General features: G+C 42.8%; 1 protein-coding gene across 1 annotated transcript in view; it reads left to right on the forward strand.

Annotated features, from left to right (window-relative positions):
- The window catches only part of LOC139310091 (uncharacterized), a 126,966-nt gene that overhangs the window by 50,906 nt on the left and 50,599 nt on the right, over window positions 1-25,461 (forward strand). Inside the window, exons 13-17 of the mRNA XM_070934245.1 lie at window positions 6,390-6,540; window positions 8,978-9,057; window positions 12,631-12,722; window positions 18,767-18,899; window positions 23,253-23,302. Of these exons, the coding sequence (XP_070790346.1) occupies window positions 6,390-6,540; window positions 8,978-9,057; window positions 12,631-12,722; window positions 18,767-18,899; window positions 23,253-23,302 (506 nt within the window). The remainder of the gene's footprint in view (window positions 1-6,389; window positions 6,541-8,977; window positions 9,058-12,630; window positions 12,723-18,766; window positions 18,900-23,252; window positions 23,303-25,461) is intronic.

Genomic DNA, 25,461 nt, shown 5'->3' on the forward strand with positions numbered 1-25,461 from the left:
GCCAAAATTAAAAACATACAATATAAACAATTAAAATACGTTTAAAACAGAACTAAATCTAAAATGGCTCCCCAATTTAAAACGCCTTACCCATACCCCTATAAATAAGAAAGCATGCATTCTGTCGTGGTTCCAGCATAGTTCTGGGGTCTTCCCTTCTTCAGGGATTTCTGAGGCATTATTTCCCTGCATTTAATTGGGGATAGAATTTCAGAAACACCCATTCCAGTATGAAATGCTGGATTCTGCCTTGATTTGTACATAGCTCCATCAACATACCTGGGACCATCTCTAGAAAACAAGAACACAGAAAGCCCTAAAGGAATAACAGTCTAAAATTTAACTGAGAACAAAGAACAGAGGATCGTAGGGAAGAACCAAAGAAAATATGTAATGCTGCTTGAATGCTGCTTGCTTAAACTGGGTGATGTAGAATATAGGACCAATAGGCAGAGTGAGAAGTGTACAGGTAATCTTTGAGCTACAACTACAATTGGGACCAGAATCTCTGCATCTACTAAGCAAGGCAGTTGTTAAGTGAATTGCACCTGATTTTATCACCTATTTTGCCACTGTTGTAACCGTGCAGTCATTAAGCGAATCTGTTTTCTCCCATTGACTTTGTTTGTTAGAAGCTGGATGGGAAGGTCACAAAGGGCGATCACATGACCTTGGGATACTACAACCAATAGCAGAGAATATACAGGTAGTCCTCAATTTATAAACAGTTTGTTTAGCGACGGTTCAAAATTACAACGGCACTGAAAAAAGTGATCATTATGACTGTTTTTCCAACACTTTAAAAGCGTCACAGCATCCTCATGCTCATGTGGTCAAAATTCAGACGTTAGGCAACTGACTCATATTTATGACGATTGCAGTGTCCCAAGGTCACTTTTGCGACCGTCCGACAAGCAAAGTCAATGGGGAAGCCAGGTTCATTTAACAACCGGGTTACTAACTTAACAACAGCAGTGATTCACTTCACAAGCTATAGCAAGAAAGGTCATAAAATGGGAGAAAATTAATTCGCTTCACAAATGTCTCGCTTAGCAACGGAAATTTTGGGGTCAATTGTGGTCGTAAGTCGAGGACTACCTACCTGTACTTCAACTGTTGTAAAGACATGCCGTTTGCCATGTGCCTGAATTTTGATTGCGTTATGCAACAGTCACAAGTGCAAGGACCGGTTGTAAATCACTTTCTTCAGTGTCATTGTAACTTTGAATAGTCACTAAATGAAAGGTTGTAGGTCAAGGACTACCTGGCCCTTAACTACAGCATTTGAATCTCCCCTGATTTATCTATCATGGAAGAGTTAGTAGATGAAACAATTTGCCCTTCACCTCCAAAGTTCCAAAGGTGCTTTTCTAAAAGGCAACTAACTGGATTTTCTTGGGTTTTTTTCTTGAAAACATTTTGCTTCTCATCCAAGAAGCTTCCTGAGTTCTGGCTGAATGATGGGAAATAGAAGGATTCATATTCTCCTGCTTGGGGGGGAGGGAGGGGGTGTTGGACTAGATGACTTACAAGGATCACTAAGCAATGTACTTTTTTTTTTAATAAAAAAGTTTTTATTTTATTTTTTTAATATAAACATTCCATCTTCTCTTAAACAGTGTGTCATCTGGGTACAAATATCTCTGTGCAATAACCATCAGAATTTGCAACATCATTTACTACATTGATATTAATTCTCTAATTAATAGTATATTAATTAGAGAATTATAGTATATATTAAACAATTGAGCATAGTAAGCTTATTCATTTTTCCCTCTTAACGTATCTTCTAATAAGAATATAATAATATTTTTTTTTTGGAAAAAAATTATTTTTATTTTTAAACAAACATACATAAAACCATCTTCAATTACACACAGTGTGTCGATTGGTTACAAGTCTTTTGTGCGTCTTCAACATATTCATAGCTTACAATTTACCTAAATTCTTATCTTATCGATCTAATATATATCTATGTATTGTTGTCCTCAATAATCATTTATTTGACTATAGCTATTCTTCCCTCATTTTGTACAAAATATTCTAAGATTTGACTTAATTTATATTGTAACATTCATTTCATCATCCTGAATCAATCCAATAATAATAATAATACATCTTTATGTTATATTTAATATAGTTCTACAATTCTTGTATTATAACAATCTCTATCATATTTCATTTCCATATTTTTTTATCTAACCATTGATAAAATAAATCCCATATCTTATTATATTGTTTATCTTCTTATTCTCTAATTTCAAATGCCAATTTACTCATTTCAGCACATTCCATTATTTTCTTAATATAATAATAATATTAAGCATAATAATCCTAATAATCATGATACTAACAATTATCATATTGTTTACTTAAATTCTGAGCTCAGGTTTTTTTTTTTTTTTTTTTTTAATTTGATTTATATGCCGCCCTTCTCCGGAGACTCAGGGCGGCTTACAATGCGTTAAGCAATAGCCTTCATACTTTTGTATATTTATACAAAGTCAGCTTATTGCCCCCACAAACTGGGTCCTCATTTCACCTACCTTAGAAAGGATGGAAGGCTGAGTCAACCTTGAGCCTTGGAGAGATTCGAACCAGCAGTAAATTGCAGGCAGCTGTGTTAATAACAGGGTGCACTAAACCACTGTACTAACAAGGCTCTTGTGGTTGTAAGTCGAGGACTACATGTAATTGCCCATAAGGTGAGGACCTTCGTGGCTTAGTTGGATTCTCTTTTTTTTTTTTCCAAAATTGGCTTTAGCATGTTTGGGAGGCTATACTAACATTTTGAAGGGTTTTGCACATGGATGGAGATTCTCAATCATCAAGGTCATGATTGTGTCCTTTTTCAGTTCTGAACTGAAGTAGCTTCTTGGATGAGAAAGCGAAACCTTTTCAAAGAAAGAGCCAATAAAGTTCAGTTGCCTTTTGGGGGAAAAAAAGCATCTGTGGATTTGTACATGAATATGTTACGAAACCACCCTGCAGATGTTTCCTAATTGCACTGCTGAAGTTCAGTGACGCAGCTGAATTTACACAAAAATCATTGTATTGGTTAGCACTTCTATCATAGCTGGATCGCTTGCGGTTGCCAATGTTACTTTAAGTTCCAATTGCAAATCTGGCTGGCTTTTATAAATCAAGTGAAGTAAGACACAATCTATGATCTGTTTTTTGAAGGCAGCAAAATGTCCTAGTTCCACTGAACGTTATGGAATGACCTACTGTGTGTAGACACAATAGTGGATTTGCTGTTAGTTTTACTAAGATAGGGATTTAAAAAACAGACTCGTGCCTCACGTTCAGCCTTTCATTCTATATAGGTAGTCCTCAATTTATTTACTACTGCAATGGAGCCCAAAATTTCTGTTTGCTAAGCGAGACAGTTGTTAAGTGAGCTTTGCCCAATTTCTTGTCATGGTTGTTAAGTAAATCGCTGCAGTTGTTAGATTGTTTAAGTGAATCTGGCTTCCCCATTGACTTTGTTTATCAGAAGTTCACAAAAGGTGATCGGACAACTCTGGGACGCTGCAACGGTCATAAATATGAGTCAGTTGCCACGCGTCTGAATTTTGATCACATCAGCATGGGGGATGCTTACAGTGGCTGTAAATGTAAAAAAATGGTCATAAGTCACTTTTTCCAGTGCCCTTGCAACTCTGAACGGTCACTAAATGAAGTGTTGTAAATCGAGTAACTACCTGTATTCCAGGGGGTGAATTCCAGCAGGTTCTGACAGGTTCTGGAGAACCGGTAGTGGAAATTTTGAGTAGTTCAGAGAACCGGCAAATACCACCTCTGGCTGGCCCCAGTGGGAATGGAGATTTTGCAATATCCTTCCCCCAGGAGTAGGGAGGAAATAGAGATTTTGCGGTATCCTTCCCCTGGAGTGGGGAGGGAATGGAGATTTTGCAGTATCCTTCCCCTGCCATGCCCACCAAGCCACTCCCACCAAGCCACGCCCACAGAACTGGTAGTAAAAAAAATGAATTTCACTAATGTTGTATTCTATGGGCCTTGTATCCTACTTAGGATAGATAGGATTAACAACCACCCACTCTTTTTTGCATTTTTTAGAGTCACGGGATTGTATTTGTTTGTTTATTAAATTTATATGCCACCCATCTCACTATCCAAAATGACATTCAAATTTTAAGGGCCATTTTACCCCTTCTGGTCTCAAGCCTCAAGACCAATTTTTACCTCATAAAACCACCAGAATCCTGCTGTCCCCCCCACCTTCTACATTTCTAATACATCTCATCATGCAAAACCCGGTGTAACCTCAACCCTAGTGGAAAATGCTTACATGCCAATGTAAAAAGGGGAATGGTCATCATAGAGGCAATCAGTAGTTGCTTCCTTGTGGCAAAGTCCATCTGAATGTTTACCTGCCTGATTCAGCAAAGCTCCTGGTGTATTATTTCCTGTTTGGTTGGGCAGGAGATTAATGAGGATATCTTGGGGGGAGGTATTGGTTTTCTTCAGAATGTCTACCCTACGTGTTTCAAGGCCTGCCCTCAGTTTTATTTTCTTCCGTTTTGTTGATACACACACAGAGAGAGGGTGGAACAGGTGGAAAACACCTGGGTGAAAGTAGGCGGGAGCCTTCAAGGGAAAAAAATTAAAGGCAACTCAGTCCTGAGAAAAGGGGAGACGTGAGAAGGGGATTCTAAGTCCCCTTCTCACGTCTCCCCTTTTCTCAGGACTGAGTTGTTCTAACATCACGGTGGTTGTGTTTTCGTATAAGAAATGGCAAGGGTTTTCATGATTCTGTGATTCTACAACAGGATTTTTTTCAACCTTGGCACTTTAAGGTGGGTGGACTTCAACTCCCAGAATTCTCCAGCCAGTATGCCAGCATTCCCCATGCCTGCCGACTGGGGAATTGTGGGTGAGTTGAAGTCCACCCACCTTAAAGTTGCCAAAGTGGAGAAACACTGCTTTAAAGTGAATGAAGTAGCACTCCTGGATTCTTCCAGTGTCCGCTTCCTCACCTGATCTACCTCAAAGGACAAGTGGTGGTCATCTAAGATACTAAGATACTAAGAGCCTTGGTGGCATAGCAGACTAAAGCACTGTTAAGTAACACCAACTCCCTGCAATTACTGCAAGTTCAAATCTCACCAGGCTCAAGGTTGACTGAGCCTTCCATCCTTTCGAGGTAGGTAAAATGAGGACCCGGTTTCTGGGGGCAATAAGCTGACTTTGTATAAAAAAGAACACCGCTTTGGGGGGGGCGAAAGCCCTACTAAGCAGGTATATACAAAAGTATGAAGGCTATTGCTTAACGCATTGTAAGCCGCCCTGAGTCTCCGGAAAAGGGTGGCATATAAATCGAACCAATAAATAAATAAACAATAAATAAAATCTTGTAGAAAAAAGAAGGGTCACTAGATGGCCTCTGAGACTCCACCCAACATTAAACCATCATAATCTAATAATGGCTTAGTGTTGGAAGAGATCTCAGAGATCATTAGTGACCCTTCTTTCTACAAGATGGCCACCATGATTTTAATCATGATTTAATAAAGTGCAATACCGTTTACACAAACACATGGTACATGTAGAGAGTGAGGCAAGGGTAGAGAATCAGGGTTGATATTTTCTCACTAATAGTCAAAACTACAGTCTCTGGGACCACTGCTCTGCTTCATCAAAAGGATGGGAGGCAAAAGATGGACAGGGTAACCAACATTTGGTAATGAACAGATATATCTATATCTATACATCTGATCTCTCTCTCTCTCTCTCTCTCTCTCTCTCTCTCTCATATACATATATATATATCTCAGATATATAAATATCTGTGTATATTCCGGAAGTTGGCAAACGAGCTGTTTCTGGCCTCTGGAGGGCCTCCGGTGTGTGTGTGTGTGTGTGTGTGTGTGTGTGTGTGTGTGTGTAAGGCTGTTTTTGCCCTCCCCAGACTCCTAGAAAGGCTCTGGAGCCAGGTGAGAGAGAAAAACAGGCCTTCCCCACCACTCCCCGAGGCCCTCCGGAGGCAGGAAACAAGCTGGTTCCCTACTTCTGGTGGGCTCAGAAGGCCCGAAAATCAGCTGGCTCGCATGTCCACTGATATGACTACGCATGTCACCTGTGGTACGCGTGCCATAGGTTCGCCATCACGGGTATAGGGTTTCCTGCCTGAGCAGGGGGTTGGACTAGAAGACCTCCAAGGCCCCTTTCAACTCTGTTATTCTATGTTGCTTCTAAGGTAACAAGCACTGTTAGGCTGTAACAAGTAGTTTAGCACTAATGATATTACATAATTTGGATAATAAAACATCTGCAAAAAAAACAACCGGCACGCAGGCCCCCTCGATGCAGTGTTTTACAGTAGAAAAAGAAAATTGAGGATCTCTGATTCTTTCTTCCCTTGGCAGGTGGAGAAATCAGGCTAAAGATAAAGACACGGATTGACCATGAATTATACAACATTCGAGCTAAGACGGCCCAGGGCATCAAAGAATTCTATGACTACGATATCTCCCTCATTGAATTGGAGAAACCTGTGACCTTCGGAGGAAGAATCAGGTATTGTGGCTTTTTGCCAAGGTTTTAAAGTTCACCTGGTTTGTTCTGAAACATTGATCGATTGACACTAATTATGCTCTTTGCACATCTCAACTGAAGCCTTGTTAAAGGAATCCAGTTCTCTTTCATCTACCAGGGCAGCATCTTCCACTGGAAACTCATTTGCATTAGGCTCTTACAGGAGGTTCTCGTTTAGCAACCAAAATTGGTAGCTAAAACATAGGAAGAACGGTTGCAGGAATTGGGTATGTCTAGTCTAGTGAAAAGAAGGATTGGGGTGACATGATAGCAGTGTTCCAATATTTGAAAAAGGGGGTGCCACAAAGCAGAGGGGGGGGGGTCAACCTATTTTCCAAAGCACCTGAGGGCAGGACAAGAAACAATGGATGGAAACTAATCAAGGAGAGATTTCCTGACAGTGAGAACAATTAATCAGTGGAATGGCTTTGCCTTCAGAGTTTGAAGGTGCTCCATCACTGGATGTTTTTAAGAAGGGATTGGATAACCATTTGTCTGAAATGGTATAGACCAGGACTTCCTGCCTGAGCAGGGGGTTGGACTAGAAGACCTCCAGGAAGTGATGAAATGCAATTTTTTTTGCTACTGGTTCTATGGGCATGGCCTGTTAGGCGTGGCCTGTTGGGCGTGGATCATGTGACTGGGTGGGCATGGCCAACTTTTTTTTTTAAAGCGTTTTTTACTACCTATTCGCCCGAACCGGTAGTAAAAAAATGCTTTAAAAAAGTTAAAAAAAAGGTTCCGACAATCGCGCGGCACAACTGTGATCGTCGGAACCTTTTTTTTACTTTTTAAAATATTTTTTACTACCGGTTCGCCCAAACCAGAGCGAACCGGTAGAATTTCACCCCTGCCTCCAAGGTCCCTTCCAACTCTTGTTACCTAATCAATAAAATACAGTATCTAATCTAAATTTGGAGATAGATAGATAGATAGATAGATAGATAGATAGATAGATAGATAGATAGATAGATAGATAGATGAAATAAAGTGATAAAATGCAAGTGTTAATACAAAGATAGATTTTCTTTGCCTTACAGACCAGAAAAGATCATAAATGAGAGGACTGGTTGCAAAGTTACTTTTTTCATCACTGTCATACGGACGGTCCTTGTATGAGGCAGTCACTAAATGAGGTGATGAGTGAGGCTTAATGTTTTTGTGACCTCCTGACTTTCATGTTTATTGCAGTGAAAGTTTGTGTTCTCACGTTGACTGTACGTTACTGAAATGTTTATTTTTATTACAGTTTTACCCTGTAAGGGGCAGAAAGGACAGAGAAAGCCCCTTTTAACTTTTTAAGCAAATAAACAAACAGGTACTGGCTTTGGTTGTGGGTTCAGTGGATTGAGTATCCCAAACAAGAAGGGTGGCCAGTCAAGGGCCACCTGGCCACAGCCCTTCGTTGTAGCTTACAGAATCCCCTCTGATTGCACCTTGGAATTTTGCTGACCCAACTGCTAATTTCCAAAGTTGGAAAATCCCCGCTGGCCCTACTCAACTTGAATTGCCACCCTGTCCTCCCTCATTCAATCAGACTAGAGCTGAGAGGGACCTTAAAGGACTTCTAGTCTAACCCCCTGCTCTGAAGGCAAGATGTTCCACTGGTTAATTGTTCTGTTAGGAAATTTCTCCTTAGTTCTAGATTTATTTATTTTATTTATTTATGCGCTTACGCACGCCCCCCTCTTCTGACCACTTAAGTATGAAGTAAGGTCCACGGAAGTCAATTTGCGACTGAAACACTGCAAATTTGTAGCTGAGACAACAGGATCAGGTAGAGCATTCCAGACTTCGACAACTCTATTACAGAAATCATATTTTTTACAGTCCACGTTGCTTCTCTCCTTGATTAGTTTCCATCCATTGTTTCTTGTCTTGCCTTCTGGTGCTTTGGAAAATAAGAGGAGGCAATTTGTTCCACTGATTAATTGTTCTCACTGTCCAGAAATTTCTCCTTAGTTCTAGGTTGCTTCTCTCCTTGATTAGTTTCCACCCATTGCTTCTTGTCCTGCCCTCAGGTGCTTTGGAGAATAGCTTGACTCCCTCTTCTTTGTGGCAGCCCCTCAAATAGTGGAATAGTGCCATCATGTCACCCCTAATTCTTCTTTTCTTTAGACTAGCCAAACCCAATTCTTTCAACAGTTCCTCATATGTTTTAGTCTCCAGGCCTTTAATCATCTTAGTTGCTCTTCTTTGCACTTTTTTTTTTCAAAGCCTCAACATCTTTTTTGTAATGTGGTGACCAAATCTTGATGCAGTATTCCAGGTGTGGCCGTACAAAGGCTTTATAAAACAGTACTAATACTTCACGGTGAAGTATTCCTCTTGGCACTTACCCACCCACCTACCTTTCTGGCACCCCCTGGATTTCTCTTAAGGGTCATTAAATTAAACAGATCCATTTTTTTCTTTCTAGACCCATCTGCCTCCCTTGCACCGAAGGGGCCAGCAGAGCCCTGAAGAAAAAGCCTGGAACAACAACATGCAGAGATCATGGTAAGGATACCAGGCTTCTCCATACTTTGCAGTGTGCTGCCTTTAAGCAAGGAATAAACTTAGGAGAGATTTCCTGACAGTTAGAACAATTAATCAGTGGAACAACTTGCCTCCAGAGGTTGTGGGTGCATCAACACTGGAGGTTTTTAAGAAGAGATTGGACAACCACTTGTCTGAAATGGTGCAAGGTATCCTGCCTGAGCAGGGAGTTGGACTAGAAGACCTCCAAGGTCCCTTCCAACTCTCTTATTCTGTTAAATTGTACAGGAGGTGTCAGCTTTCCCAATAGAACAGACAAGAAGCATGACAAATGAGCTAATTAGAACTTAGAACGGTGATGGCGAACCTTTTTTTCCTCAGGTGCCAAAAGAGCGCGCACGCGCGCTATCGCGCACACCTACAATGCAGTGCCCCCCATGCACCCCGCCACATGCACATGCACCCACTCCCGTGCTGCCCTGCCCCCCCACGCATGCACGTATGACACTCACCCCCCCGCACACACTCCATTTTGACCCTAGCAGGCCTCCCTGAAGCCTCCGGAGGCCGGAAACGGCCCATTTCCGGACTTTCAGCAGGCCTGTTTTTTGCCCTCCCCAGGCTCTGGAGGCTTTCCTGGAACCTGAGGATGGTGAAAACAGCTTCCATCGACCCCCCAGGAAGCCAGAAACAGCCCATTTCCAGATTTCCCGAGGCCTTTTTTTTACCCTCCCAGAGCCTCTGTGCAAGCCTTGTACTTATGTGGCGTCCGGAGGGCCTCCAGAGCCCGGGGCAGACCATTTTCACCCTCCTGGAGGCTCGAGAAAAGCCTCCAGAGCCTGGGGAGAGCGAAAACGCCCCTGTGCCCCCCCCCCCGTGGTGCAGGAAGCCGACTAGGCCACGCCCCCATGGCCACACCCACCCAGCATCCGGGCAGAGAACAAGTTGTTAAAATTTTTCAATTCCACCCCTGGGTTCACCTGTCATTCAGCTGTGCAGAGGAAGCCCCCACCTGATTTTTTTTTATCATACGTAACTTAAATTAAAAGAGTTGGGATTCTGTGGACACATCATCTTGCCCTTCTGACATTCTCCCCAGAGATGACCTGTGCATGTCCCTCTAGGGCTGTACTGTCAACATCGGTTCCTCATTTTTACAAAGTGGTCACCTTCCTTTCTTCCATTTTTTGGAAATCTATTACTTTCAGTTCTTCTTAGTTTCTCAATCTGTCATATTTGGTTTGGTACGCTTGATTTAATTTTATAAATATGTGCACTCATTTTCCATGTGTTTTGGCGAATTATCAGTTCCAAATTTGTGAAACACACCCATGTTTTGCAATTCCATGTTTTCCCTCAGTTCATCATTTCCCTGCATTGTTCTCGTGAATGTGTGTGCGTTCTTTGGCTCTGATTGTCCCATATAAACCTGCAAATTGAAGATAGCCCAATTTTGCTTTGGTTTTTCTTTCATTTGGAAATCGAAATGAAATATTCAAATGTACTTGTCCCTCATTTTTTAGTAGTTTTTAATAATATTTTAATTCTGTGTTGTTTTAAACTTTTAACTATTTTTACTTCCTTTGTAAGCCCCCTCAGACTCACCTTGTAGAAAAGATGGGCAGCATAAAAATTTAATAAAGAAAGAAAATTAAATTTAAAAAATATTGAAATAGCAGTGAACAGTCTGCTAGGATCAGGTCTTCAATCTACATTAAATAATATTTGCAAAAGGTGCAAAATGTTCAAGGACATGCATATGAGGGAGCATGGCATTGATTGATTGATTGATGAGACTTATATGGCTGTCCATCTTATGTGCCATAACTTTGGGTGGCCTACACTAAGAACAAGAGAAATATTGAAGAAACTATTAAAACCAGCATCCAAGAAACAACTCAGGTGCCCTAAATCAACACTCCCTAATATATAAATCAGTGTTTCTTAACCTCCAGAAGTTTAAGATGAATGGCCTTTATCTCCCAGAATTCCTCAGTCAGCATGCTGGCTGAGGAATTCTGGGAATTGAAGTCCACACGTCTTAGACTTGCTGAGGTTAAGAAACACTGCTCCAGGCACTGGGTCAATGTCTGAATAGTATGACCTGGCCAGCCAGAGTTAAAGTATCAATTATCAGTATCACCCAGGGATGTTATTCAGCAGGTTCTGACAGGTTCTGGAAAACCGGTAGCGGAAATTTTGAGTAGTTCGGAGAACCGACCTCTGCTCTTTCCGTGGTAACCTGAAGACGTGGCTTTTTCAACAAATCTCCTGATCTGCTGGAAATTTTAGTTTTAGTTTTAACCGTTCGGGGATTTTAATTGGATTATTTTAGTATTCATTTTATTGTCTTATTGGTTTATTGTTGTGAGCCGCCCCGAGTCCTTCGGGAGAAGGGCGGCATATAAGTACGATAAAATAAATAAATAAAATAAATAAATAAACCAGCAAATACCACCTCTGACTGGCCCCAGAGTGGGGTGGGAATGGAAATTTTGCAATATCCTTCCCCCAGGAGTGGGGAAGGAATGGGGATTTTGCAGTATCCTTCCCCTGCTATGTCTACCAAGTCATGCCTACCAAGCCATGCCCACAGAAACGGTAGTAAAAAAAATTGAATTCCATCACTGGTACCCCATAACACTGAATGGCCTCCCCCAGCAATTTCATGTAGATGTTAAACAGGAACAGGGAGAATCCTAATCCCTGAGGAATGCCACAAAAAAAGGGGAAGAGGGCTGGAAACTCCCCCCCCCCAATATTTAGAAATATTGAACATTGAGAAAATGACTAAAGGCTATTTACACATCTCAAGGAAAACTAAGGGCAAAAAGATTTGAAAATTTTTCTAATGCATTTTTTTTTAATCCATTGAAAAAATCTTCCAAATCCTGCCTCAGCTTCTGCCAGACCCAATCACTGACCAATTTAGACTGATTGGCACATCCTTATCCTTGCGGATGTAACGTGAGAGATTTTGAGGAACTTGTGCAGTTAAAACCTTTGCTATTTCAGAGGAAAGATGAAGAAATGATTCAGAACAAATATTGTAAAGACATTTCACATGTTGAGTTCACGTTTCTTGGCACCCTTTCAAACAACCCAACCCAGTTTCATTAGAATGAGTGGATTTCTTTTTAAAAAAATAGAAAACAGAACTTGTATCAGAGGGGTTTTTTTTCCAAAAAAAAAAACAAGCATGTTTCTTCAGAAAAGGAAATTGCTCCACTATAGGTCACTGCCTTTCACCAATCCATTTTCTGAGGGCAGAAATTGAAAACAATCGTCCATACTTTCTTTTATCTGCCATGTTTCTTGCTTTCTCTGTTCAGAAACACCATAAATGTTTAGTTATTTTTGTTTGAGGATGGGTTTTCCTTGCTGTAACCTATTAGATGCTTGAGCCTAAATATTAATCTATTTAAACCATGGTGGCAACTTTAAGACCCATGGACTTCAACTCCCAGAATTCCCCAGCCACTGGCCATTCTGGTTGGGGGAATTCTGGGAGTTGAAGTCCAAAGGTCTTAGAGTTGCTAAGATTGGACACCCCTGATCTAAAGCCATAATTATATGTCCCTTTCTGCTTCACAGAACTGGAGCTACTGAGTTTTGAGAAGGTGCCTGCCGAATTCATCTCCTTGGACCACAAGAGAATGAATGTGCAGATCAAGACCAAAACAAGTGTGAGTGTTTGGTTCCCTCCTCGGGGATTCTGGATAATAAGAGCCTGAAAAGGAAAAGGAAATAATGATAGAAAAGTCTCTTAAAGAAAACGAACGGGAGAATGTTAATTTGCCACTCCCTTGAAAATACAAAAAGATAGTTTTAAAACTTATTTTTAATTAATTAATTAATTAATTAATTATTGGTGAAACAAAAATTACAAATTTGAATGAACAAAATGAAAAAGCTAAAATGTGACAGGACTGTAGGCATGTTAATGCACTTACGCACATCCTCTTAGGAAACTCTTAAATAGGGGATGAGGTCCATAGAAGTCAAATTGGAATTAAAACTGTGAAAGTTAGTAGCCGAGACTATTGAATCGGGTAAGGTATTCCAGACTTCGACAACTCTGTTACAAAAATCAAATTTTTTACCATCAAGAAATCATGCAGAAATAGTACACTTCATTGTGTTTCAGATTTTGCAGCATATGGGAAAATTAGAAACCTTTGGTGCTCCCAAAATGTGTGGGGGGGGAAGGCTTTTTTTCTCAAATGTTGTGGCTTTATCATTAGAATGCTCCAGCTTTTTCATCAAATGAAACCAACCAATGTCTCTGTGCAAATGCCGCACATACACACAACCACACTACCCAACTTATTCAGGGAGCAAACTCAGAGGAGAGAGAGCAGAAAAGGTTTTTTGTGGGGGTTTTTTGTTTTGTCCAAGTTCACCTTTTGTTCTGAATCCCACCAAAGCTCATTATGAAATCAAGCGCATGGCTTTGGCTGAAGAAAAACAACAAAATTGGCACTCTACGAATAATGTACAAGTATACGATAGACAGGAACGGAGAAGAATATAAATACATATATTAGTTCTAGCAATGTTTCTGTTATGGTAAATGCCTAACTGTATTGCTATCACTGGTACACAGCCCTGCAAGGGTTAACCAACCACATATCCCATCACTCCCATAGCCACTCCTTACCTCCTAGCCCCTCCTCCTGGGTATAATATACAAAATATAATATAATATACAAAAAGAATGAAGGCTATTGCTTAACGCATTGTAAGCCGCCCTGAGTCTCCGGAGAAGGGCGGCATATAAATCAAATTAAAAATAAAAAAAATAAAAAATAATAGCTCGCTCCACGACATATTCTGGTTGTTCCAGATGTGTACCTGAAAGAGAAAGGTCCAAGGTCAGTGACCTCTGGTTCCATAAGGCCTAGCATCAATCTAGGCCTGCAATAAAGGAATTTACTTAAGAAAGAGAATTCATCTCGTGAGTTATTGGGCTAGATCCATCACCACAACAGTTTCTTTATCTTGGCATCTTTAAGGCAGGTGGACTTCAACTCCCAGAACTCCCTAGCCAGCATGCTAGCTGGGGAATACTGGGAGTTGAAGTCCACCCGTCTTAAAATTGCCAAGGTTGAGAAAGACTGAGTTAGAGTGACTGACCTCCTTTCCCCTTTGCACAAACATGTTTGGGAAATCTCTTTTTTTCTATCCCCATGACACTGCGTTCATTTCATCCCAGGCCTATTTGTGTGATAGGTTTAAACCATCCTTAAAGTAATGTCTCCCCTCTTCAAGCTGACAGTGCTGAAAAGACAGCCTGAAGCTAAATAAAATTCATTAGGCTGTGTTGCTTTACCTTGGTCTAGAACAGTAGGACTGGGGGAAAAGGCAGGAAAACAACAGGTCACAGGAATGATAGATTTATGTTGATCGTTTTCTCTGACTCAGAGATAGAGAACTTGGCAACGAAGAAATGTCATTAGGTGAGGAACTTGTAGTGGGAAAAGGCTCTGAGGCTGATGAATGGATGGTCTGTCACCAACCCGGCCTTTTGAAACTTTCAGTCAGAATTTCCATCACCAAGTTCAAAGCATCAATAATCTTTTTTTTTTTTTTAATTTGATTTATATGCCGCCCTTCTCCGAAGACTCAGGGCGGCTTACAATGTGCTCAGCAATCTTTCTATCTTTCTATCCTGATTCTTCAGAATCCCAACAGTTGACTTCCGTAGCAGGTCACTGAAAAAAATAACACATAGCTGAATCTAAATTGTATTATATTTTAATTTGGGCACAATGACTATGGAGATTCTTAATCATCCAGGTCATGGTTTTCCCAAAGGTGCTTTTTCCAAAAGGTGAACTGGACTTTCTTGTTTGTTTGTTTTTCCTTTGAAATCATTTCGCTTCTCATCCGGGAAGCTCCTTCAGTTCTAACTTCTCATCTCCTCTCGAACTCAACTCTAACTGAAGAGGAGAAGCGAAACGTTTTCAAAGGAAATAGAAAACCAAGAAAATCCAGTCGCCTTTTGGAAAAAGCATCTTTGGGATAACTTGGGCACAGATCTGAAACCAACCCAGGCAGGGTGAAGCGGGAGGGTTACCCTCTTTTCCAGGGGTGGGTTCTAAATTTTTTTACTACCGGTTCTGTGGGCGTGGCTTATTTTGTGGGTGTGGCTTGGAGGTCATGTGACTAGGTGGGCGTGGCTAGCTGGTCAGAGTCATTTCTGGAAGGTCCTCGCACTTACGACCCGACTCATTTGTTTGCTTTTAACACTGATCAGCTGTAGGACGGCCCTTTGAAGCCCCGCGGCAAGAGTTTAAACAGTTTTTTTCCCTCTAGTCATCAGCTGGGACTCAGGAGGCAGCAATAGATTGGGGGTGGGACCAAATAAAAGGTAAGAATAACGTGGGGGGGCGGGGGGGGAGAACCGGTTCGGTGATGTCATATCCTCACCACTACCGGCTCGGTCGAATTGGGAGGAACCTACCACTGCTCTTTTCCGCACCAGCTGTTCAGAGGGCTTATTCTGCCCCCTGTGAAAAAGGGAACGTGTCCCACTTCCCCTCATGTAGGGTAAGCCCCTAAACCAAAGATCTGGTTGCGAAGCTTGTTTTGAGCACTGAAGCTGAGCGCTGAACAAGGGGATACATCAGCTGAATGGGGAAGCTGCATGATAAACAGGAACTTCCAAACTTGGCAACTTTAAGACTAGTGAGCTTCATTTCTCAGAATTCCTGGCTGAGCAATTCTGGGAATTGAAGTCCACAAGTCTTAAAGTTGGCAAATTTGGAGACCCCCTGTGATAAAGCAAGAGGCAGCAGATTTGGACAGTGAGGAGGTTGGGGAGGAATATGGGCCAATCCTGGAGTCTGGGGAAGGCTCTGATGAGGGCTCTGCGTCGGAGGCAGAGATGGGGCCAGGGCCGTATGCCAGCTATCAGCTGCCTTCAGAATCAGTCTGTCAGGTTTAGAGGTCGTCTCAAATAAATTGCATTTCAAACAAAGTCTTTGATGGAAAAAAAACTCCCATTTATTAAGCACGACATTCTAAATCCGACTCCATCGTAGCCAACACTGACTTCCAGACCCAAAACCCTCCCTTTCCGTTCCCCACTCCCCTGCACTCATTGGCCATCTTCCAAGTCACTCTACCCCTAATCTACTGCTCCAGCTCAAAGGAATTTCCCCCCTCCCATCCCATCTCCTAGGGGATATTATCTCCAGGGAAAATAAGTAGGTGAAAAATCAAACGTCCCTTTCCAGACGCCTCCGCTTCTCCTTCTTATGTCAACACTAGAGTAAATGCAGCTTGAAGTGCTGACACAGACATCAGTGAGGCAGACGAACAGCTGTTCCCAGTGCGCGCATGCGCAGAGTTGCCAGACGAAGGGAACAGCTAAAGAACAAGGGTCGACTTGGGAGTAAGGCCACAGGTGGATGATGAATGGTCCCTTCCAGAGGGAATAAAAGCGGAGCAAAAGGGGAGTGGGCTTTTGCAGGAAACAATTCATTCGGTCGTTCATTTCAGGAGTGTGAAGATCTGTCCGTAAATCTCAAGAGACTTTGTGCCAAGTCTTTCCTTGCACAGCACTACGTTTGGACAATATTTACATGGCAGCTTTCCAGTTTTGAAAAAGTGTTTGCCAGGCCTTTGCTGAAGATGAATGAGAGGAATTCACTGTTTGTTTTAATAAAAGGGGTTTTGTCGGGACCAGGATTCTGCTTCGTGCTTTTTGGGGAAGCCTAGGTCGGAACAGTGGTGTCTCAGAACAGACACAATGGAAGTAGGAGAGAAATCAACATTGGAGGCAGCTGATTTCACACCAGTACAGTTTTCTATTGTCTCAAGAACAGCTGGAGAGCCAGTTTGGTCTAGCGGTTAAAGCACCAGGCTTGAAAACAGGAGACGGGGCGTTTTCATCCTGCCTTAGGCCCAAAGCCAGCTGGGCGACCTTGTTTTGTTTGTTTTATATTTTATTAAATTTATATACCGCCCTACTCCCGAAGGACTCAGGGCGGTGAACAGGCACAAAATAAAATACATAAATACAAAAGTTAGAAACATAATTAAAACCAAATTAAATAATTTAGCCCAAGACAATTAAAAATCCCAATAATTTAAAACAAATTAAAATTTCAATTTAAAAATTTAAAAGAAAGGGGAGAAAATTAGGCCAGGCTGGCTTGCTGGAATAGGAGGGTCTTAAGAGCACAGCAGAAAGTGCGCAGATCCGGGATCCTCCGTATCTCCGGGGGGAGCTCGTTCCAGATAGTGGGTGCCTCCACAGAGAAGGCCCTCCCGCTGGGGGCCGCCAGTCGATACTGCTTGGCTGATGGCACCCAGAGGAGCCCCTCTCTATGAGAGCGTACTGGCCGGTGGGAGGCTGTTTGTGGTAGTAGGCGGTCCTGTAAATAACCAGGTCCTAAGCCATGGAGCGCTCTAAAGGTAGTGACCAAAACCTTGAAGCGCACTCGGAAGACCACCGGGAGCCAGTGCAGCTCGCGCAGGAGAGGTGTCACACGGGAGCGCCATGTTGCTCCCATAACCAACTGCGCGGCCGCACTCTGCGCCAGTTGGAGCCTCCGGGTGCTCCTCAAGGGGAGCCCCATGTAGAGAGCGATACTGACCTTGAGCCAGTATCTTCCATTCAGCCCTAGGAATGAGGCAATGGCAAACCACTTTTGAAAAATCTTACCAAGATAACTGTAAGGCAGTGTTTCTCAACCTTGGCAACTTTAAGATGTGTGGACTTCAACGCCTACATTTCCTCAGCCAGCGGTGATACCGGCTGGGGAATTCTGGGATTTGAAGTCTACATATCTTAAAGTTGCCAAGGTTGAGAAAAACCGCTTTAGGGACTAGTGGAGGCGGCCACCAGTATTCAAAACCCAATTTGAAGTCCCAAAGGTGTGTTGTTGTTTTTTTCCAAAAAGCAACTGGACTTTTTTTTTTTTCTCTTGAAGACATTTCGCTTCTCATCCAAGAAGCTTCTTTATTTCTGACAGAATGGTGGAGAATGGAAGGACTAGTATTCCTTGCAGTCATCTGGTCGTTAGCGCTCTCTCTGAGGTTTTTCTGTGCCCTCAGGGTCATCTGAATAGTGCAAATTGGTGTGGAACCTTCTTGGAGCTGCTGAAAGGGACTGTGTCATACGCTGGAGATAGAAGATGACTGTTTTATAAATCCTTCCATCCTCCACCATTCAGTCGGAAGTGAAGAAGCTTCCTGGATGTGAAGTGAAACGTCTTCAAGGAAAAACAAAGTCCAGGTGCCTTTTGAAAAAAAAAACAACTTTGGGACAACCATGACCTGGATGACTGAGAATCTCCATAGACCCAATAAGAGCCTTGGTGGCGCAGCAGACTAAAGTGCTGTTAAATAGCACCAGCTGCCTGCAATTACTGCAAGTTCAAATCTCACCAGGCTCAAGGTTGACTCAGCCTTCCATCCTTCCGAGGTAGGTAAAATGAGGACCCGGATTGTGGGGGCAATAAGCTGACTTTGTATAAAAAGAACACCGCTTGGAGGGGGCCAAAAGCCCTACTAAGCAGGTATATACAAAAGTATGAAGGCTATTGCTTAACACATTGTAAGCCGCCCTGAGTCTCCGGAGAAGGGCGGCATATAAATCGAACCAATAAATAAATAAATACACACACACACACACACACACACACACAAATAGATAGAGAACCCTTGATCCAATGGTCCAATTAGCTACTCCAGTAACAACTTCTGTTGCTTCTTGCAGCGTCCCACATGTGTTTCTGCAGCTATTCAGAAGGGAATGATATATGCCAATGTGTCCAGTATCGACGAAGTAGTGACTGACAGGTTCCTGTGCAGTGGAGAAGATAAATCGTTGGAAGCCTACACTTGCAAAGGTGAATTTTACCTACAAAAGAGGTGTGACTATATCCCCAATGCGGGTAGAAGTGTGGTATGTCAAAGAGGGAGGGTTGAATTCTGGCCAAGCTACGTCATCTTAGTTGGGAGTCCCTAGACGAGGAGCGTTTTGCACCATTCCCACTCCCCAATCCTTTAGAAATACGGGTAGTCCTTGACTTAGGACCAGTCGCTAAATGACCGAAGTTACAGTGGACTTCAAAAAAAGCCACTTAGGAACAGCCCTCAAAGTTATGACTGTCGTACCCCACCCTCACCCCGCCACAGTCACATTATTGCATTTGGGGCGCTTGGCAACTGGCTGGCATTTATGACTAGTTGCAGGGTTCTGTGGTCAGGTGACTGCGATGTGCGATGTTTTTGTATGCTGGATTCGCTTAACGACTATATGGTTCCGTAACAATCACATGATTCACTTAAGAACAGCAATGACTCGTAAAAATGGTGGTAAACTCAAGTCTAGTCACGTGGTCTCTTGACTTAAGACCACCAACAGCTTATGACTGAAATTCAGGCCTCCATTATGGTTGTAAGTTGAGGACAGCCTATAGTTTGAGGCTGAGCTGTAAGTATCATAATACCACTCGATAAACCCTTAGAAAGACCACACCTAGAGTACTGCATCCAGTTTTGGTCACCACACTATTAAAAAGATGTTGAGACTCTAGAAAAAGTTCAGAGAAGAGCAACTGGGATGATTAGGGGACTGGAGGCTAAATCATATGAAGAACGGTTACAGGAACTGGGCCTGACTAGTCTAATGAAGAGAAGGACCAGGGGAGACATGATAGCAGTCTTCCAATATTTGAGGGGCTGCCACAGAGAGGAGGGGGTCAAGCTATTTTCCAAAGCACCTAAAGGCCAGACAAGGAATAATGGATGGAAAATGACCAAGGAGAGATTCAACCTAGAAATAAGGAGAAATAAGACAGTGAGAACAATCAACCAATGGAACAGCTTTTCTTCGGAAGTTGTGGGAGCTTCATCACTGGAAGCGTTTGGAAATGGTGTAGGGTCTCCTGCTTGGGCGGGGAGGTTGAACTAGATGACTTACAAGGTCCCTTCCAACTCTGTTAATCTAATCTAATCTAATCTAATCTAATCTAATCTAATCTAATCTAATCTAATCTAATCTAATCTAATCTATCGTCATGGCTGTTCTGATTATATCATAAAGCCAATGGGTTATGCCTTCAATTACCCCATAGATAGAAGCAAAGAACCAGGAACAGGATGCTGAATTTCGTATGTAAGAACATGGACATAAATCAGTGTTTCTCAACCTTGGCAAGGTGAAGATGTCTGGACTTCAACTCCCAGAATTCCCCAGCCAGCATGGGATGGCTGGCAAAGCCTGGGAGTTGAAGTCCAGACATCTTCACCAGAGGTGGGTTTCAGCAGGTTCTGACCAGTTCTGGAGAACTGGTAGGGAAAATTTTGAGTAGTTCGGAGAACCGGTAGTAAAAATTCTGACTGGCCCCACCCCCATCTATTCTCTGCCTCCCAAGTCCCAGCTGATTGAGAGGAAATGGGGATTTTGCAGTATCCTTCCCCTGGAAGGGGGAGGGAATGGAGATTTTAAAGTATCCTTCCCCTGCCACACCCACCAAGCCACGCCCACCAAGCCATGCCATGCCCACCAAGCCACGCCCACGGAACCGGTAGTAAAAAATTTTGAAACCCACCACTCATCTTCACCGTGCCAAGATTGAGAAATGCCGACATAAGAAATATTCAGCTGGATTGAATCCCTTGTCCATCTAGACAGCAGTTTGTTTTCACAGTGGCCCACCAACTGCCCAAGGAAGCCCAATAGTCTCCCAGCAAATGGCCTTCAGAGGCAGTCCTACAGCCATCCAGGCAAATAACCAGTGATCCCAAAAATGGGGTCAAGGCCCGATCAGTGGGATAATGAACCATGGAGAGGTTCTACAGAGCTGCACCATAGCAGATGGAAAGTCAACTTTGCCTTAGGTTGAAATCAACCAGTGCAGAGCTGGGTAGTTAGGTAGAGAGATAAATTACATAATTTTATTCTCTCTCTCTCTCTCTCTCTCTCTCTCTCTCTCTCTCTCTCTCTCTCTCTCTCTCTCTCTCTCTCTCTCTCTCTCTCTCTCTCTCTTTTTAAAAGGATATTTAAGTGGGGGGAGGAAAGATTGGATGCATCCCATTGCTGGTCCCAGCTGAACAAATATTTTCTAATAACAGAGATCTTTCAGTCCAGGATATTTGAATCAACTTATTGATGTTATGGCAATTTTTATTCATAGAACCCTTCTCCTCCCTCTGTAAACTTTCTAGTCCTTGCTATGAGCTGAGTGCCGGATTCAGTGCCTTGTATGTTTCAGCCATGCAAAAGATCAGATGGCTGTAGGAATAATGTACATTTCCTGCTGCCCAAGTAGAAATTTTGAGGGCCAGTTTGGTTTAGCGTTTCAAGCCACTAGCTTAGAAGCCAGAAGACCATGAGTTCCGGTCCCTCTTTTAGATATAGAAGTTAATTGGATGGCCCAAAGGTGCTATTTCAAGAGGCGGCTTCTTTAAGCTGAAGAAGCGTCTTAGTTTGGTTTAGTTTAGTTTATTATATTTGTATACCGCCCTTCTCCCGAGGGACTCAGGGCGGTGAAACAGCCATGGTAAAAACAATGTACAACAAAAATTAAAAGCTTATTAAAATAATTCAATCAATCGGCCAAATTTAAAACATCCAGCTAAGATCATTTTAAAACCCCTATCAAAACCCAATTTAAAAACCTTTATCCTGTCAATCCAGCTTGCTGGAATAATAGAGTCTTCAGAGTGCGACGGAAGGCACGGAGGTCGGGGATCCTTCGTATGTCCGGGGGCAGTTCATTCCATAGGGCTGGGGCCCCCACAGAGAAGGCTCTCCCCCTGGGGGTTGCCAGCCTACACTGTTTGGCTGACGGCACCCTGAGGAGGCCCTCTCTGTGGGAGCGTATTGGTCGGTGGGAGGCAATCGGTGGCAGAATGCGGTCCTGTAGGTATCCAGGAGGGTCTTGGATGAGAAGTGGAACATCTTCAAAGAAAAAACAGAAAGTCCAGTTGTCTCTTGAAAAAAAAAAAAAAAAAAACCTTTGGGACAACACTACCTGGATGACTGAGAATCTCCATAGACATTAATTGGATCATATTTTGAGGCAATCGTTTTCATCCCTAGACTGGGAAGTCGAAAAATATCTATCTACCAACCCACAAGGATCAGCATGGAACGTGATGCTCCATAGCCCAGTCCTTCACCCTACAGTGCATTGATAAATGAGAAGGAGGAGGAGGAGGAATTACACAATGCTTCCCTATGTACTGTTGACATAGGTTGCATCTTGATGACCAGAATAGTTTGCTCTTGGGTTTTATCAACCGTAGGATATCAATTGGCATTTCAAATGAAACAGTAGGAGTAATGCTACCATGTTTATCATGGACAGAAGAATTCCAAGATGTATGATCTACATGAGATAAAAGGCTAGTGAGGAATAAACAATTATCTTTAAACAATTCCAGAGTAAACTGAGGCCTTAGGACTGTAGGTTTAGAAGTCCTCTGTCTTAGGTCTCCCCAGATGTAAAGATAGATCTCTGATCAGGAGAAAGAAAGAGACCTTCTCCTTCTATTGTTCATCTAATCTGGGGTTAAGTTTTGGCCAGTTTTGCAAGGCCTGAACTTTTGAACTTTTCCCTCCTGGAGGTGGCAAGAAGTGGTGAAATTTGTCCTCTGTTTAATTTCACTTCTCCCACTGAGAGCTTATGCACTGAAGACAACATTGCAATCACACTTGGCCAATAAAGAATTCTGTTCTGTTCTGTTCTGTTCTGTTCTGTTCTATTTTCTATTCTATTCTATTCTATATTCTACTATTTTCTGTTCTATTCTCTTTTCTATTCTATTCCATTCTTTTTTCTATTCCATTCTTTTTTCTATTCTATTCTATTTTCTGTTCTATTCTATTCTCTTTTCTATTTTATTCTATTCTCTTTTCTGTTCTATTCCATTCTTTTTTCTATTCTATTCCATTCTTTTTTCTATTCTATTCTCTTTTTTATTCTATTCTATTCTCTTTTCTGTTCTATTCTATTCTCTTTTCTATTCTATTTTCTGTTCTATTCTCTATTCTATTCTATTCTATTCTATTCTATTCTATTCTATTCTATTCTATTCTATTCTATTCTATTCTTTTCTATCCTATCCTATCCTATCCTATCCTATCCTATCCTATCCTATCCTATCCCATCCCATCCCATCCCATCCCATCCCATCCCATCCCATCCCATCCCATCCCATCTCATCTCATCCCATTCCATTCTATTTTGCAGGTGAATCTGGGGGATCGCTCTTCGTGGAAAGGAAAGAAAGACATTTTCAGGTAATGAATTATGTATTGGGTTCGAATGTGGCATGTACAGTAGCCGAAGTCAGTTGGTTAAAGCTCTTTTCATCTGGGCTCCAGCCAGTCCTTCCTTGAGATCCTACCTGTTCCTAAGCCAGAGGTTTTTTGTTTTTTTTTTTTAAATTGTGGATTATTGAACTAGCTACAATGGTACGGCTTGATTGTGGTAGTTAAAACTTAGATCACTATGTGAACTTACGCAAAGTCTTGCAATCTTCAGGGTGGAGGTGGTGATTACAGCCTCATGGTGGCATATGTGGGGATGGGCATTTGCTCAAACTTTAGATCAAGGGGTGTCAAACTCAATTTCATTGAGGGCTGCATCAAGGTTGTGTTTGACCTCAGGGGGCCAGGGTGGGCGTGGCCAGCTCGATGTCACTCATCTTGGGGTCGCCTGTGCTGGCCCAAGCCCTCTGCCAGCGAAAACGGGCTCCCTCCCGAGCTCCGTTTTCGGCTGCGACAGCCTCCTGCAACCCTCTGCCAGAGCAAACGGAATTCGGGAGGGCCACCTGCAGCCCTCGTGAGCTCCGTTTTTGGCTGCGATGGCGTCTTGCAACCCTCCGGCCAAGGGTGGGTTCTACTTACCTTTACTACCGGTTCGCAACGGGGCCGCACGCTCTTCTGCGCAAGCGTAGAAGCATTTTCATGATGTCAGGGTCAGTGGGCGGAGCCTCCTGCCGGTTTTACTACCGGTTCTATAGAATTGGTGCGAACCAGGGGCAACCCACCACTGCCTCCGGCCCATGGGCCTTGAGTTTGACACCCCTACTTTAGATGCTCTGACAACAGTTGAGATGCTTTGCATTAGAAAAGGCAAGAATCCTCATGGTGAGTGTTAAAAAATCTTCCTAATAAGCAGGAAGCTCTGCTCAAGAGGGAAGACCCTGAAATGAAAGAAGCGGACTCCCATTTCCTGGATGTGTTCCAGCAGAAACCAGGGTACCTTCTCTTGAGTGTGCTCTACTTGGATTCTTGCACTAAGCAGAAGGAGGGGCTCAGTGGCTCTATGGTCTTCTTTTCCAAAACAGTCCCCCCCCCTTTGTTTTAATCTTCCTTAATTTTCCTGCAGAGTCCCACTTACTCTCCTTTTATGCCTTAAAATGTTTCAATTTAAGGTAGGTCCGGAAGGCAGAAGTTAGAATAACAATGATCGGCCAACATATGTGGTTGCAGAAATAAGAATAAACTAATAGTATTGTACAGGTGATTCACTACAGTCACCATAGGCTTAGCGCTACACATTATCCACTATACAACACTGGGTTATTGTGAGAGTAAATGCAAGTGTGTATCTGGAGGAGGCTACCAAGCACTGCATAGGCCAGGGGTCTCCAAAGTTGGCAACTTTCAGACCTGTGGACTTCAGCTCCCAGAATTCCTCGGCCAGCTGGCTGAGGAATTCTGGGAGCTGAAGTCCACAGGTCTTAAAGTTGCCAACTTTGGAGATCCCTGTCATAAGCTATGTTTTTAGAGTGAGATGGTATGAAAATGTCACGAAAAGTTCATTGTGACATCAGTGTGAACTCCACCTTGGACATACATGGGTGTGATATTACTTCTGCTACTGCAATTTGGCAGTTCGAATCTCACGAGGCTCCAGGTTGACTCAGCCTTCCATCCTTCCGAGCAGGGGTGAAATCCAGCAGGTTCTGACAGGTTCTGGAGAACCGGTAGTGGAAATTTTGAGCAGTTCGGAGAACCGGCAAATGCCACTTCTGGCTGGCCCCAGAGTAGGGTGGGAATGGAGATTTTGCAGTATTCTCCCCCCAGGAGTGGGGAAGGAATGGGGATTTTGCAGTCTCCTTCCCCTGGAGCAGGTGTGGGAATGGAGATTTTGCAATATCCTTCCCCCAGGAGCGGGGAGGGAATGGAGATTTTGCAGTATCCTTCCCTTGGAGTGGGATGGGAATGGAGATTTTGTAAAATCCTTCCCCTGCCGCGCCCACCAAGCCACGCCCCACCACGCCACACCCACAGAACCAGTAGTAAAAAAAATTGGATTTCATCACTGCTTCCGAGGTTGACTCAGTCATTCATCCTTCCAAGGTCGGTAAAATGAGGACCCAGATTATTGGGAGCAATAATGCTGACTCTGTAAACCGCTTAGAGAGGGCTGTAAAGCACTGTGAAGCGGT

The sequence above is a fragment of the Pituophis catenifer genome, unplaced genomic scaffold (assembly GCF_029215685.1).
Source record: "Pituophis catenifer annectens isolate HBS135680 unplaced genomic scaffold, rPitCat1.0.hap2 SCAF_2, whole genome shotgun sequence".
Taxonomy (NCBI): domain Eukaryota; kingdom Metazoa; phylum Chordata; class Lepidosauria; order Squamata; family Colubridae; genus Pituophis; species Pituophis catenifer.